General features: G+C 28.4%; 1 protein-coding gene across 1 annotated transcript; it reads right to left on the bottom strand.

The window, feature by feature from the left end:
* Nucleotides 1-1209: 1209 nt before the first annotated feature.
* LOC120169771 (probable xyloglucan endotransglucosylase/hydrolase protein 28) lies at nucleotides 1210-2811 on the bottom strand. The gene is made up of 4 exons (XM_039177891.1): nucleotides 2541-2811; nucleotides 2307-2407; nucleotides 1937-2145; nucleotides 1210-1726 (listed from the first exon to the last, which is right to left on the bottom strand). Exons 1-4 carry the CDS (start codon nucleotides 2734-2736, stop codon nucleotides 1222-1224), a joined length of 1011 nt encoding a protein of 336 aa, XP_039033822.1. The 5' UTR covers nucleotides 2737-2811; the 3' UTR covers nucleotides 1210-1221.
* Nucleotides 2812-15488: the final 12677 nt, after the last annotated feature.

Raw genomic sequence — 15488 nt, 5'->3', positions numbered from 1 at the left:
TGTTATTTTGTTGACATTCTCTACTTTGGACCCTCAGATTGTATTTAGATACACTAATAGTTTCATCCCTTATTGTGGTTCATTTAATACTTTATTGTTGGTCACCATCTGTCGATATTCCTTGTTTTTCATCTATTTTCTTATATAACATCTTTATTTTTCTTTTGTTTTTAATTTCTAATAACTTTGCTTTCATAATACAATTTATGGCACGTTTTTATGCCTTTTTGACACGTTTTCGATCTTTTCTATCAATCTTTTGGTCATTCCTTTTTGTTTAATTTTTTAGGGTTAGATTTGATATTGCATCGGCTTATCAATATGATGCTTATTTGTTATTATGTTGATATATCCTGCTTTGGACCTTTGGATGAATTTGGATATATGATTTGTGTTTGAATATAGTTTTGTTACGACACTCGACTCTGTCGCGATTGTCAATAGTCTTTCAATAGCTTAATCCTCTATTTTGGTTCATTTGTCGATGCAGTCAGATCTATTCACATCTTTATTTTATTCGAGCTTTTTTAGATGTGTTTTTAACATTTTTCTTGTATGACCTTAAGTGACTAGTTTCGCATCAATAATAATAGGAGATATCTTAATTATGAATTTAATTTACTCTTATAGTTGTAAAGGGTCATTACAATTTTTTATTTTTATTTTTTAAATAATTAGTAATTTGTATTTGTATAAAAAATTACTAAAAACTTTACTGAAATTTATTCTTCATTTAAACTCATCGAATATTTTTAGTAATAAAAGAAATATTTTTAGTAATAAAAGAGAAAATATTCGAGTTGAAACAAGTTTGAACATCCCTTCATTTTGCATTTCTTCACTCAACGCCTTAAAAGTACAAACGTGGGGCCATTTTCAAGACTTGAGGGCTCCCCCAAGCCCACTTGCCCAATCTAAAGTCACCTTGGATTCCAACTACCCTTTTGACAACATGTCTGGATATCCTATTGTCGAATGCATATATTCATACATACTACCAGACATAAGCATAATCCCAAACTTTGTCCATCCAAATACAACAATGTCTGATGTTGGAGATGAAAAGTATACTTCAGAAATGGAACCCATGAGGTGTGTTTGGGAACAAGAACATAAAATCAACATCAATGATAAAAATGGAGCCTATACACAAAACTGGTGGAAAACAATGCCCCAACATGTAACCAAATAAATCTACCAATGGTGTATTTTTATTTTATTTCAGATGGTATCTGCCTCGGGCTTGCTAGCTCGGCTGGGATGGTGTCGTTTCCCATGGTGACGCCTGCCTCTTCCAAACGTGACCGGGTCGAATTTCTTGAGTCTTTCGGCTTCTTTAGGATTGATCACACACTCCATAGGTGGAACTTTGTATCTGGTTTGGTCATAGCAGTAGGAGTATGTCATGTGCTTCCTCCTAAAGCTATCCATTTTGCTTCTCTGTGATGGGGAGATGGTACCAGACAGTTCCAAACTTTGATAGGTCGTGACGCACCTCTTCGACAACAATTCAATGGGATCAACAGCGCAACCATGGAGGATCAGGTCGGAGAATTCGGCAACGTAAGGAGCATATTTGTAATTGACTCTATATTTGCCACCATTAGTAGCCCAATCAGACCCATCCCATATTGTGGTATACAAAGACATTGGCTTAAAAGGAAAGTCTCCACCCATTGAAGCTGTTCTCTTAAACTCTCTTATAGGGATATTGTCTATATAAAATCTGCAAATCAAATAATAACCATAAAAAATAGAAACTTGGGGATAACCTTACTATCTGCAAACTGACAACGTTAAACTTGGTGGAACAAGTTTAGTTCGTCGGCCGTAATCACCGGTTCTCCGTCACAATCAGAAGGGTGCACCAATCACGGCCAACGAGCCAAACTCGTTCCCATCAACAACACTCGTCACCATATTTTTTTATGCTCACATGATTTGAGAATCAGTCCAGAGGATACTGTATTGATGGAAATCATCAGCAGGGTCGAACCAAAGATTGTGTCTTTCCTCTCTGCCAACACTGGTGCTTCCATTTCCATAAACATTGGTCTGAATCCTCCAATCTTTTCCTCTGATGTTACCCAAGAACTCGAAATCTATTTCGTCGTGGTTCTTCTCGAATATATCACCATTTGACATCTGTAAACAAGAAGATTAATGAGGATATTCTTGTATTAAATGGTAAAATCATTTGGTGTTTATGGTAACCATCTGGATTTTGATCAGATTCCTAAACAAAAATATGAAAAAGTAAAAAAAAAAGCTATAAAACACAATCAAAACTCCAGAGACGAACTCACATAGAAAGCAACCACAACTCCAGCAGTATAATCAGCAGGCAACTTTATTGAAGCACTGAAGTAACCATGCAAGTAAAGGTCTTGAGATACAAATCCAGATCCTGTTTTTTACACAATGAACAGAGAAAAAAAGTTTTTTTCTTTTACTAAAACAATGAACAGAGAAACCCCAAAAATATCATAACCAGGGACTAACAAAAAGGAATAATGAAAAAAACAAACAAACAAACAAACCTGTTCTTTCATTCAAAGACAAGTGAACAGCTTTACCATCTCTATGGAGAACTAGATTATCATCTCCAAACAACTGACTATACCCTTCATCAAATGAAAGAATCGGGAGCCTTTTGCCAAACCCAGAAACAAAAGCAGAAATCAGAGTGAAAACCAATGACAAAGAAGAACCCACAGAAGGTAACTTCATCATCATCGTATTATCCCCTTATCTTTTGTTACTTTATGTTGTGTTTTTGTTGCTCTATCACCTTGAGATATTATAAGACACAGGAGATTTGTATTTTTTTTACCTTCAAAAATTTTAAATTTTATTAAATTAAATTAATCATCGTAAAAATAACAAAAGTGTTATATTAATCCTAATTATTTTATTTTTATCAATATCAATGTCAACTGTTTTATATTTTTGAGTAAAAAGTTCAATAAAATATTTAAAATAATATTATATTTAAACATTATAAAAATAAAAAAAATTGATATTGACTTAACAAATATATTAATTTTATCGTAAGATAATTTAATTTAATAAAAAACAAAGTAAATGTTTTTAAAAAAAATTAAATATCAATCCATAAATCATCTTCTAAAAATGTAAATAAAATTCTATTGATTAGGAAAATAAATTAATTTTAACTTTATTTTACTAATAAAATACTAAAAAAACTTTTTTTGAAAAACCAATTACAACTCAGGCGAGATGAGGTTACTACTGAGTCTCAAACCTTATTCTTAACAAAATTCTAATAATTACCCAATCAATATTAACAAGTGTTCAACTTTTTTAACTCCACGAACATAATTAAACAAAATACCATGTGTTTCATTTATTTATTTATTTTAAATATTAAATAAATACACATTAATTTTTATTTCCCTTTATGTAATTAAGAAACTCTACGCGTCAAATAATCATTTTTAATTTATTCAAAAAATAATAATCATTTTTAATATATTTTTTATTTAAAATATTTATCATCAATATGTCAAACAATTATGTTTAATTTGTTGCTTATTAAAGAATATTTTAATTAAAGAAGTGGAAATTGATTCAACATGTTTTTAATTTTTGCTTTAATTAGAATATTAGTAAGTATCAACTTCTTAAACTCCTTTGCTAAGGCTTCTAAATATAGGTTATTCGATAAGTTTGAAAAATAAAAGGAATGAAAGTTTGAAGCCTTCGAGGAGGGATAAAGTGCCATAAATAAAAAATAAAGAAGATAAAAAAAGGTGGACCGGAAAAGACAATAGTGGGAAATGTTAAAGAAAAAGTGTGTAAATCATTAGGGTGTAAATAATGATTATTAAGACTTTCGGGGACCGAAAAGATTTTATCCTTTTAGTATTTAAATACATATATGTAAACGGGGCTCCTTGCCACCCCCATTACACCGCCCCGTTTCAAATGGCCCACATTTTGTCTTGAACAGTTAACAGATGATACAAGTAACGAAGCGAAACGGTGGCGTTGCGCCTCGTGCCAATCAATTGCAGAAACGTGAATCGCGTGGGGCCCATAGAGTTTCGGCTCGGCATTGGATTGAAGGATGCGGCTTAAAATCGGCCCGAGATGCGCATATTCCCGATCAAATCCAACGGTTCACAAATTGTTATCGGCGGTGTTAAAAAGAAAACAAAGATGAAAACATTTATTGTGCAGATGGCACCCCACCATTCCACTAATCAAAGTGCTTAGCTGATTCTTATGTGTGCTAATTAAATCCGTGCCTGCAAATATTAAAGGAAAAATATTATGCTTTATTTAAAACAAATCAATAATTAGAACAAAAATTAAAAAAAAGGGAAAAACTTTGAATTTGAATAAAATTTAAAAGCGTGGGGTTGTTGGGTTTTTTAAAGTCTATAGAAGTAATATTTTTTTAAAAATAATAAATTTAACTATTTATACATTTTATAAGTAAATTTAAGGGTATGGTATAGAAATGACACACTGATTATAGGGAACTACTTTGTTAAGTCTAATGATTATTAAAAGTTATAAAATGATTAATTAAACATTCTTACATTTTAAATTTTTCGTTAAAAAATAGATGACCGATTGAGCTGGACATTATCTTGATTATTAGGATATGATAAATTCTTATCCAAAATCATTTGAACTGTATTTTGTGAATCAAGTCTCCGTTTATATTATGTTGACGAGTCGTACTTGAAGCAATATGTAATCGGACAAGTGCTTGAAAGCAATGAATGTGCTTGTAAACATCATTAAAGTATGATTTTATGATATCTTAGTTATCAGGCTAAAATCCATCTCAGATGACCGTCAATTTTTAATAAAAAATAATGAGTTTAAAACATAACAACAATCAAATGACAATTTTATAAAATTGAAAAATCATTAGTATACAATACTTTACCCTATATTCAACTACATAACCTTTTTTTAGTAGCATCACAACCAACGTATCAAACAAAAGAACTTCACGGTCGATCTAATTGATCGGCCATCGTGAAAGTCACATCAAACAATTACATTTATTATAAAAATTAAAACACCTAAAAGAATTTTAAAATATTAAAAATTTATTTAAAAAAAGTTAAAAACGATACTAAAAATTAGAGGTGTTTAAATTAAACTGTAATGTTACGTTTTTCAGGTTGATTAATCAAACCGTTAAAGTCAAACAGTTAGAATTAATCGAATCATTAAAAGTGTTTGTTAATGGTTATGATTACAATTATAAGTTTTGATAAATGATTAACAAGTTAGTCGGTAATAAATTATAAATAATTATATTATTTTTAGAGAGAATATAATTAGAAATAAAATCAAAATGGTTCATTCTTATTTTTTAATTATCATGTTTATCTTATATTAGAGCACGTTAAATTAAACATAGATGTAACAAATATCTGATTTTAAATTGCAAAATATAAATATGTATGTGAAATTTTAAACTACAAAAAAATATACCTCCTAATATATATATTTCTATAAAAATAAAATACATCTAAAAATAAATAAGATTTGTAACACCTCGACCTGTACCCGACCCGGATACGAATCTGAGATATCACATTGACTTTTTAACACTTCAAAACTTTGAAGATCTGACTAAAATTTGACTTTTTTACTTTTATTTAACAAAGAAAAACGAATACTTAATAACATATCAGAACATATACAATTTAAAACCTTATTAGTACATGCCAACAACATTTCAAATAACAAAAATATATACAATTCAAATCTCTCTCTAATCTAATAATTTTCACTAGTATGATGTCATGCCCTTGCTTACTTGGCTTATTCCTTGAATCTCTTTGAACCTACGCGTGAAAACACTCACACGTTAAGTCATTGACTTAGTGAAGCATAAATGAGTTTAATAAAACATTTAAAAATACTTAATACGAAAATCAATTTACGTTTCATATCATTAACATGTATACTTTTAAACACTATACAATTTAGGGTCTGTTTGTTTGTCGTAAAATGAATTACGGAATAAGTTTTTCCTGAAATCCCGTGTTTGTTTCACGTAATTCGTTTTCCGAATTTTTTTTCTAGTGTTTGGTTAGAGGAAAAATGGTTGGTCAACGTAAAACATTTTCCTGATTAACAAAATTTTCTTTGTGTTTTCTGGAAAATAACTTATAGTTTGATTTTCCGTAAGTCATTTTCTTAACTTTTCATTTCAAAGAATAAATACTCAAAATAATTTTATTTTATGAATTTAATATTAATAAAATATTTTAATATTGTTTTAATCAAAAATATTAATTATTAAAAATATTTAAAATATATTTATTAATATTTCTAATAATATAATATAATATTTTTAATATTATAATAAAATAATCAATTATATTATAATAATATATTATATTATATTTTTATTTTAATAATATATAATAAATTATTAATAAAATTTATATTATTTATTAATTTCATAGAAATAATATGATTATATTATTAATAATGAATAATATTATTTATATATTTAATATTAATATAATAATCTAATAATATTTTAATAAAGATATTTAAAATATAATAATTAATATTTTTAAAATATAATATAACACTATTACTTTAATAAATAATTAATATAATTTATAATATTTTTATTTCAATAAAATATATCAATATTAATATTTTTATTAATAAAATTATAAAAATAATATTTAATAATAAATAAATTATTTTAATATTTTACAAATAATAATATTAAGTTTTATGAAAAATAATATTATTTATTGTATTTAATATTTATAATAAATAATTTTTAAAAAACTCATCAACTAGTGGAAAAAAGGTTTAAACAACATTTTCCATTTTCCAAACATCGTAAAACGTTTTTCCAGATGTTTTTCAGAAAAATGTAATTCATTTTCCAGAAATGTAATTCATTTTCCAGAAATGTAATTCATTTTCCAGAATTCAAATTTCAGTAATTTATTTTCCAGAAAACCAATTACATCCAAATAAACAGACCCTATAATCAATTTACATTTTATATAACTACATATGCACTCATACACTTTTCAATCCATATCAATTAGTTTAATTTATATTCATTTATTTAATTAGCCCAACGTATATCGTTTAGAACTAAAGGTATGTGAGTACATTGAGGTTGTGCACTAATACAGTCACCACTGCTCATATAATTTGCACCGAAGTGCCACGTAGATTTGTCCTGAAGGACCGTGTAGAGCTCTCGACTCTTAACATGCCAACTATACCCCTAATTCTCATAAAATATACTTTGGACTTATTCCATATAATTATTTCACATTTATTATTCAAGAGTCTTTTATTCACATAGACTTCAATCACTTAACACATATTCACATAGATATTTTCACGTATAACACATTTACATATATCATATTCACGTATAAAATATCCACATATTTCATATATTGGATTAATTTAAAATCATTTATTGTTCTCCATAGAAATCATTCATATAATTAATTTAAGTAATAAACCAATATCAGACAGTTCATACTCACAATATTCACATGCGATATAAAGAACTTATCATAATAAATAGTTTGGGTAATTCATACCCAAAATCATTCAAAGAAATCATTTAACAAGACATGATAAAATATATATTATAAAACAATTTGAAAATAATTTCTTTCTAAATCAGTCGAGGTTGACTCATCGCAAGTCTCCCTCATTACATACTTTGAAAGCATAAATATAATGCACTTACCTTTGCCTCACTTAAGCCTTAAACAACTCCTCTATTTCACTCTATGTTTATACGTCACTTCGTTCAACACTTGCTTTCGATCGAATCTACACATTAACAAGATCAACATGAATCTCGGAGCTCAGTTAACATCAAACCAATTAACCTTTACTTAAGCGAAATGAAACACCTAATTAACATTTCCGACTTAATAATATCGGTACTCTACCCACAGTACTGATACTTTTCTTCTATGGTACCAATACCATTTTGGCATTCTAGAAATCAAATTTCAATTACAGTATCGATACCTTACTCTTGGTATCGATACCTCCACATCAGTATCGATACTACTTTAATCAATATCGATATTGTTCCTTCGATTCATACATTTTTCCTTCAATTTATCCTTATAGTATCAATATTGTTCTTCCAGTACCGATACCCTTACCCAGATTTCACTTATTTCATTTCAAATTTTTCCCATAATTCACCTAAATCTCTTACCATTAACTCTATGTATGCCTTTAAACTCCTTATCACTTACCCCAACTAACTTATATCCAATAATATCCTATTATTATCCAATTTTCCCCATATAACTCTTGAGACTAAAAATCATATCAATTTTCAAACATGTTATCAATCATTTCTAAGACTTTAATTTCCTTATTTACACCTTGGACAAGTCAAATATGCTTTTAGGATTCAACTACTAACCAAAATTCCATCCATTCACTTAAAAACTCATTTTACTAATTCATCATGTATTCACCAAACTCTTAGTTCTATTCATCTTTAAGCTTTCCTTAAGCTTCTATACCACTCAAGGCTTCAAAATCAACCAAAAACTAAAAGGAATAACCAACTTTAATTTACTTACCTTAACCATGGTGTATACAGTGGAAGGACAAAGAGAAGAGAAGATGGAGAGTATCCAGAATTCTCCTTTCCTTTTTCCTCATTTCCCACATGCTTAAATACATTTAAAATGATTTTTTTAATTCATTTCATGACAAAAAGACCACTTTGCCCTTCCAACCTTCAATCTTTGATAATAGGTCCTAGACACAAATTTTCCAAATCAGTCCTTGAACTTTTCAATTTATCAACTTAAACCGCTAAATTTTAATTCCTTACACATTAGTCATTGACCCGATGTTTGGGGTATTACAAGATTCCTACAAATATATATATATATATATCGTCATTGATGGTCATCGAGTATTCATATGTTCTAAACTCATCCATTATCGTTAAAAAATTAACGACAGTCTGAATTTGACATTAACATGCTGATTGAGATATGATAAAATTTGATCCCAAAATTTCAAACGACTATAATATATCAGTCAACGTTCAGCTCAGACGATCGCAATATTTTAACCAAAAAATGATGAGTTTGGAATATATTAATAGTCAAGTGACTAATTTGTAACTTTTAATAGTCGAGGGACTCAATAAAATAATACTCTATAGTCGAATGATCATTTTGTAACTTTTCATAGTCAAGGGACTCAACAAAGTAGTACTTTATAGTCAGGGGATCATTTGTGTATTTTACTCAATTTATATTTATATTAAGCTATATAATATTACTAAATTTTATATATATTTAAAAAAAACAAGATAAGAAATCTGGTGAACGAACAAAACAAATTTTGAATCAAATTGAGTACTACTCAACTTGCTCGATCAGCACCCTATTTCCATGCGCATGAGTGAATTCATTTTTTATAGTAAAGTTGGTAAATTTTGTTTTCTTAAATGAAAATAAGGGTATATTATACTCAATATTATTTAATTATGATTTTAGTAATAAATATATTATTTTTATATAGTTATAAATATATCTTTAATTACTGCAAATAAATCATTTATCAATTTAGTCATTAAAATTTATATAATTTGTCAAATTAGTTTTAATCTAAGATAATTCAATACATTTAATATTTTATGTTTACAAATTATATCAATCTAATATATGTTATTCTCTTAAATTATTGTTTCTTCTCCTAGAAATATTATATTACTTTTTTGGTATAAAAACAATCTAATAGTAGCTTGTTGATGCTCTATGGTAGAGTATAGTCATTCAATATTGTTGTTATCTATTAAACTCGCTTGGTTTGCTAGTATCATAAAAAAATAATTGATGAAATGTTTAAATATGAAAAGTTAAATTTATTAAATTATTTTGAATTAAGATAAAATTGATAAAATATTTCAGTTTTAAGGACCAAAATGTTATTATAGCATTCCACATTAGATGTTCATTTCAATTTTAATAACGAAGTGACTTGTTTGTGACAATATTTTAATTGAGCGACTTATTTGTAACTTTTAAAAAATGACATTTTTTTTATCAAACTCATAACAGAGTGACCTTGGGTGTAGTTTACCCTAAAAACAAACATGGAAAAAATATATGGGTAAACTCCACGGGTGGCCACTTAACTATTGTCAGATTTCATTTTGACTATCGATGTTTTGATTTAATCAATAAAACCACCCAACTATTTAAATGTTTCAATCAAGCCATGGTCGTTAATTTTTAACAAAGATGGTGATGTGTCAGTTAATGAAATTGACATAATTATATATTTGGTCCTCCGTACTTACATATTCTATCAATTTAATATTAATTTTAATTTGAAAATTAACCGTCCAATACTGATGTGTCATGTGTCAACAAATTATTGTGAAACATTTCCAAATGACACGTGTCACTACATGATTTGAGATTTATTTTTAATTTATTTTAATATTTTAATTGAATAAAATTATAAAAAAAGAACTACTTTGGGGATTTAAACCATATACCACTAGTGTATTAGGCTACACCTCAAACACTAAGGTAAATGCTCCATTTGTTAATAGATTGCAAACTCTTTTATCTATTTAGTTTCAGATTATTTCACACATACACATATATATTAAATTATTGAAACAAATATAATAAATAAATTAAATTTCAGACACACATATATTAAGTTATAGTCAATGCAATATTAAAAATAAAAAATGAGTTTACTAATTTTATATTTTTAAATTAAATTACTTTTTTCGTAATTTTTCAAATAATTATATATGAATTGTATTAAAAAAATCATTAGAGAATCAAAAGTCACAAAATCAATTTAAATCATAAAATAAATTTATAATCTTAATCTTAATTTTTGTCTTCAATTTTTTAAATTATTTCTCGTTTAATTTATATACATAATCATATAGACATAATTGTGAAAAAGGAAAATATTTTAATTTTAAAAAATAAAATATTAAACTCATTTTTATTCTGAAATTTTATATTAACTATAATTATATATATGTGTGAGAGAGAAATATAATTTATTTATTAGATTTGTTTCAATAATTTAATATATATGTATGTGAAATAATCTAAAACAAAATATATAAAAAAAAAATTCAGCCTAATAACTATTGGAGCATTTATCCAGTAGTTGAGGTGTGCCCAAGGACACCCATGGTCCTTGGTTCGAATCTCTTAGACAATAGTTTCAATCATATGTCATCACTTGATTGATGAGTAATTTTATTCAATTAAAATATTAAAATTAATTAAAAAGAACTCTCCAATCATGTGGTGGCATATGTCACTTGGAAATGTGTCACAATAATTTGTTAATACGTGGCAACTTCGGATTGGAGGGTTAATTTTTTAAATTAAATTAAAATTAAGATTAAATTGATAGAATATATAAATATTGAGGACCAATTGAATAATTATACCAATTTTATGAAACGTCACCATCTATGTTAACGGTCAGTGACTTGATTGAAACATTTAAATAATTAGATGATTTGACTGATTAAATCAAAATTTTGATGGTCAAAATGAAATTGAGTAATAGTTAAGTGGTTACCCTTGTAGTTTACTAAAACTATATTAACATTTCTTCTTCTTTTTTCTCTCTTGGATAACGTGCACCTGCATGAGAATTGGAAAGGACTTAACGGTCATTTGCAACTAAACTTACTGGCGCGTGTTAGATGTTGAGACTGTTGTTTTGCTAATCTCCACCGTCCATGACTCCTTATGAATATTTGCATGGGGACTTTTAGTATTTAACTTTGCGATAGTCTAAATGTACCAAATGTTTTACTAAACATACCAATTCTTTTAATAAAATAATAAAAAAGGAGACGGAGGGCATCATATTCGCTTTTTCTACTCTTAGTTGCCATCCCCATGTGAGCATTCAAGGAATGCTTTGTCAGCATTTGGACAGCAACCCACCTTTTTCTATGTTTCACGTGCGCTGAACTCAACGTACCTAACCGCCTCCCATTTATTCCAACCGGATCTTGCATAATATATATTTTCATAAATTAAATATTATAAAAAATTATTACAGATAATTTTTAGCTCTATTTGTTTATTCATTATATCAGATTTCAATCTTTAATTCCAATTAAAGAAATCAATATTATTTATAACATTGATAATTTAAATTAGGATAAGTCTACAACGTACGTTGTATACCGCTATATATTATTAAAACGACATATTAAAATATATTATTAACTAAAATGTTCTTATTAAGTAAATATTAAATAATAAATTATATGTGTAGTATTTACGCTATTATTTAATTATACAAACATGTATAAAAAAATATTAAAACATTCATTGATAAATAAACTAGAATTACAATAAATTAAACGTTACATAATTACTTCGATAGGTCAAAAGTTTCAGGAATACGAAAATAATATTCACGAAACTCTTCCTAATGACTAACATATGGGTCTTCCCATGCAGATGCAATGGCACTTTTATATGTGATCCAAAGTGGATGAGTCATCGGCTAAGGACAACCTTCGCGTAATGCCGCTTTAATATAAAGGTTATCATTCACATGTGCAATGACGATTGTCCCATGTGGCTCTGATTGTGGTGGACTGGACCAAAGCGGGAAAATCATAGTACAACCTCCGACGTTTCCTCCATTAGCTGGACTTATAACAACTCTATTGTATGCAGAAGCAATAATCAATCCCGTGTTTGGCATTTCCATCCATTTTCCAGCTAATTGTACGATTTTATAGATTTTTTTATAACCTGTCGTTCCAAATATATACTTATATTTTTGCTGGTTAACATCTAACTCCCGCATCAAGTCTGACCGAATTCGAGGCCATTGGTCTTCAAATAGTAAGATAAGGACGAAAAATTTGTGGAAGTTGTTTCAAAAATCTTTTCGAACCAGGTCTGACAAATGATTGGCTTACATATGAACTGTGTCTCACGGGTTCTTCGTTTAAATCCGGGAACAAGTCGCGTGGTTACATATGAATTGTGTCTCGCCGTTTCAATATTTGTCGGTTCCAAATTCAAGTCTATATCAAAAAATCTGGTGGAATAACTAGTTTTACCAGGATCTTGATTTTTCGGATCAACACACTTCTTCTTTTTTTGTTTCTTCAAGCTTGGCCGCCCATGAGTTTTTTCTTAACTGCGGGTTCTCTCATAAGATTTGTGTTTGGATTGAATATATCGCCTAGTTTTCTTAAGAAACTCTTCTTTCCAGCGTTAGATTACCTTTTGAATTCTTATTTGAAAATGTGCAGTTCATCGTCACATTGAATATCTTCATTTTCCAAGGGTGTTGACCATGAAACATCTAGTGTCCTCCAAAAAATATCAATTGAATCCAAAGGAATATCCTCGCCTGAAAAAACAAGTTTTAGTTTCTAAAAAACAAAGACCTCCAAATAATAAAATAATTTTAGTTAAATAAACTGACCGGAATTTAAGTACGCTGAAAGTACGCAAGCACAAGGTAGCCCACAACTCTTACGAAGTTGACAACCACATGTTGAGTAGTTAAACTCAAGATCACTCAATCGATGTAGTTCTCCTAAAATCATATCAAGAGCCTCATTTGAAACAAAACCCTGTAATAAGTTGAAACATGGCTGGTTATGTCGATGATAACGATAAATTCTACTTCTTTCAAAGCTTTCATTCATTGTTGTAACTTGGGACTGCACGATTTGATTGATATAGCCCACAAATTGATCTAGTGAATATTTTTTGGATTTCAAGTACTTTTTTAACTTGGCGTGTTAACTTTCAACTCTGTTGGTTGTGCGATTGCCAAAGTTGAGAGGCTGATCACTCCATGCAGACACAAACATTTCTTTATAATTATTAAACCACTGTTCATCCAAATAACTTAAAACACCTGAAAAATTAAATAAAATTAAAATATAATTATTTGATATGAAATAATAAAAAATAATATTTAAAAAAATAAAAATATGTCAAATATAAAAAATTACGTGGATATTTCCTCAATACTAATTGAAGTTGCTTGTAGTTCTCCATGTACGATATCCACGTCGGAGAATCTTCTAGTAACTTCTACGTCGAAAGAAAAGAGTCCCAATCACGTTGCGTCTTGATTGTTGGTCTGCAATTCTTCAAAATATTTTGGCTAATGTGCCATCTACAAAGTAATCGAGTAGCATTCGGAAAAACTTTTTCGCATGCTTTTATGAGAGCCAACTCTCTGTCAGTAATTATAACACGTGGTAGCATGCACTCATCTAGTGTCAACTTTAAACACTCTAACACCTACTTATAGTTGTCTATCTTTTCTTCACTTATAAAGGCAAAAGCTATGCAAAATGTCTTTCTTGTAGGAGTTACGCCAACAATCTCAACAAAAGACATATTATACTTGTTCGTCTTGTACGTAGCATCTATAATCAACACATGTGGGAATACACGCCATATCTTAAAAGATGTCGGATGAACAAAAAATAAAGCTTCCAGCTCGTTCGTAACATCATTTGTAGAAAAGTCGTGAACATAACCATTGGAGTGTAAAAGAGACATAAGAACCTGCATTCAAATTCTCATAATTAAATTACACTTTGATTATTTGAAAATAAAAAAGTCAAAATATAAAAGAAACAAAAAAAGATGTGTAATGTTTTAACTACATCTTACTTTTCCCAACTTGTAAGGACTTGCGAATTTTATATTGTGCATTATATATGTCTTTAAGTGTTGACACGCTATTTTCATTTTACGACTTTAATATCGATCGAATGTCACGTGGTGGCACATTCTTTTTTTTCATATCTTCAACCAATCGATATTCATCTTTAGACAATCGTCTCACATATGGATGCCCCTCCATATGTTGTGTAGGAAGATGATTATGTTCATCACATATTACACTTATCAACAAACCATTATATATACTTGAATACTTTCCTACCAATTGGAATGGACAATTAATTTTTCGGGTAGCAGAATTTTTACTTGTTTCATTCGGTTTATATTCACCACCAAGATCGCACCTAAGCACGACTTCATACAAAAAACCACTTGTATCCGTGTATGATCTTTGAGTTATTATGACGTAACCAAGAGAGCACTCCTTGCTTTGCGCCCAATTTTTTAAATCTTCGTGAGTGCAAAACACCTAAAATTCAATTTATTTTCATTTATGACGATATATTCTTGCAGAATATTTATCGTAGTAAATAAAATAAAATAAAATAAAATTATAATATGTGATTGTTTTACCTGATTAGAGAAAAAAGGCGACGTCGATGTAGAAAATTTAGCACCATTTGAGTTGTTTTCAGAAGAAAAAAATGACATTTTTATGCGTCAAATGAGAACAAGATTCCTGCAACAAAATAAAAAAGTTAAAATCAAATACAATTATATAAAATAAAATAAAAAAATTAGCTATAATATTTACCTCTATTTATTACACTCAAATTT

The sequence above is a fragment of the Hibiscus syriacus genome, unplaced genomic scaffold (assembly GCF_006381635.1).
Source record: "Hibiscus syriacus cultivar Baekdansim isolate YM2019G1 unplaced genomic scaffold, ASM638163v2 tig00003041_pilon, whole genome shotgun sequence".
NCBI lineage: Eukaryota > Viridiplantae > Streptophyta > Magnoliopsida > Malvales > Malvaceae > Hibiscus > Hibiscus syriacus.
The sequence above is the reverse complement of the archived record's forward strand: the minus strand, read 5'-3'. Positions and strand labels throughout refer to the sequence as shown.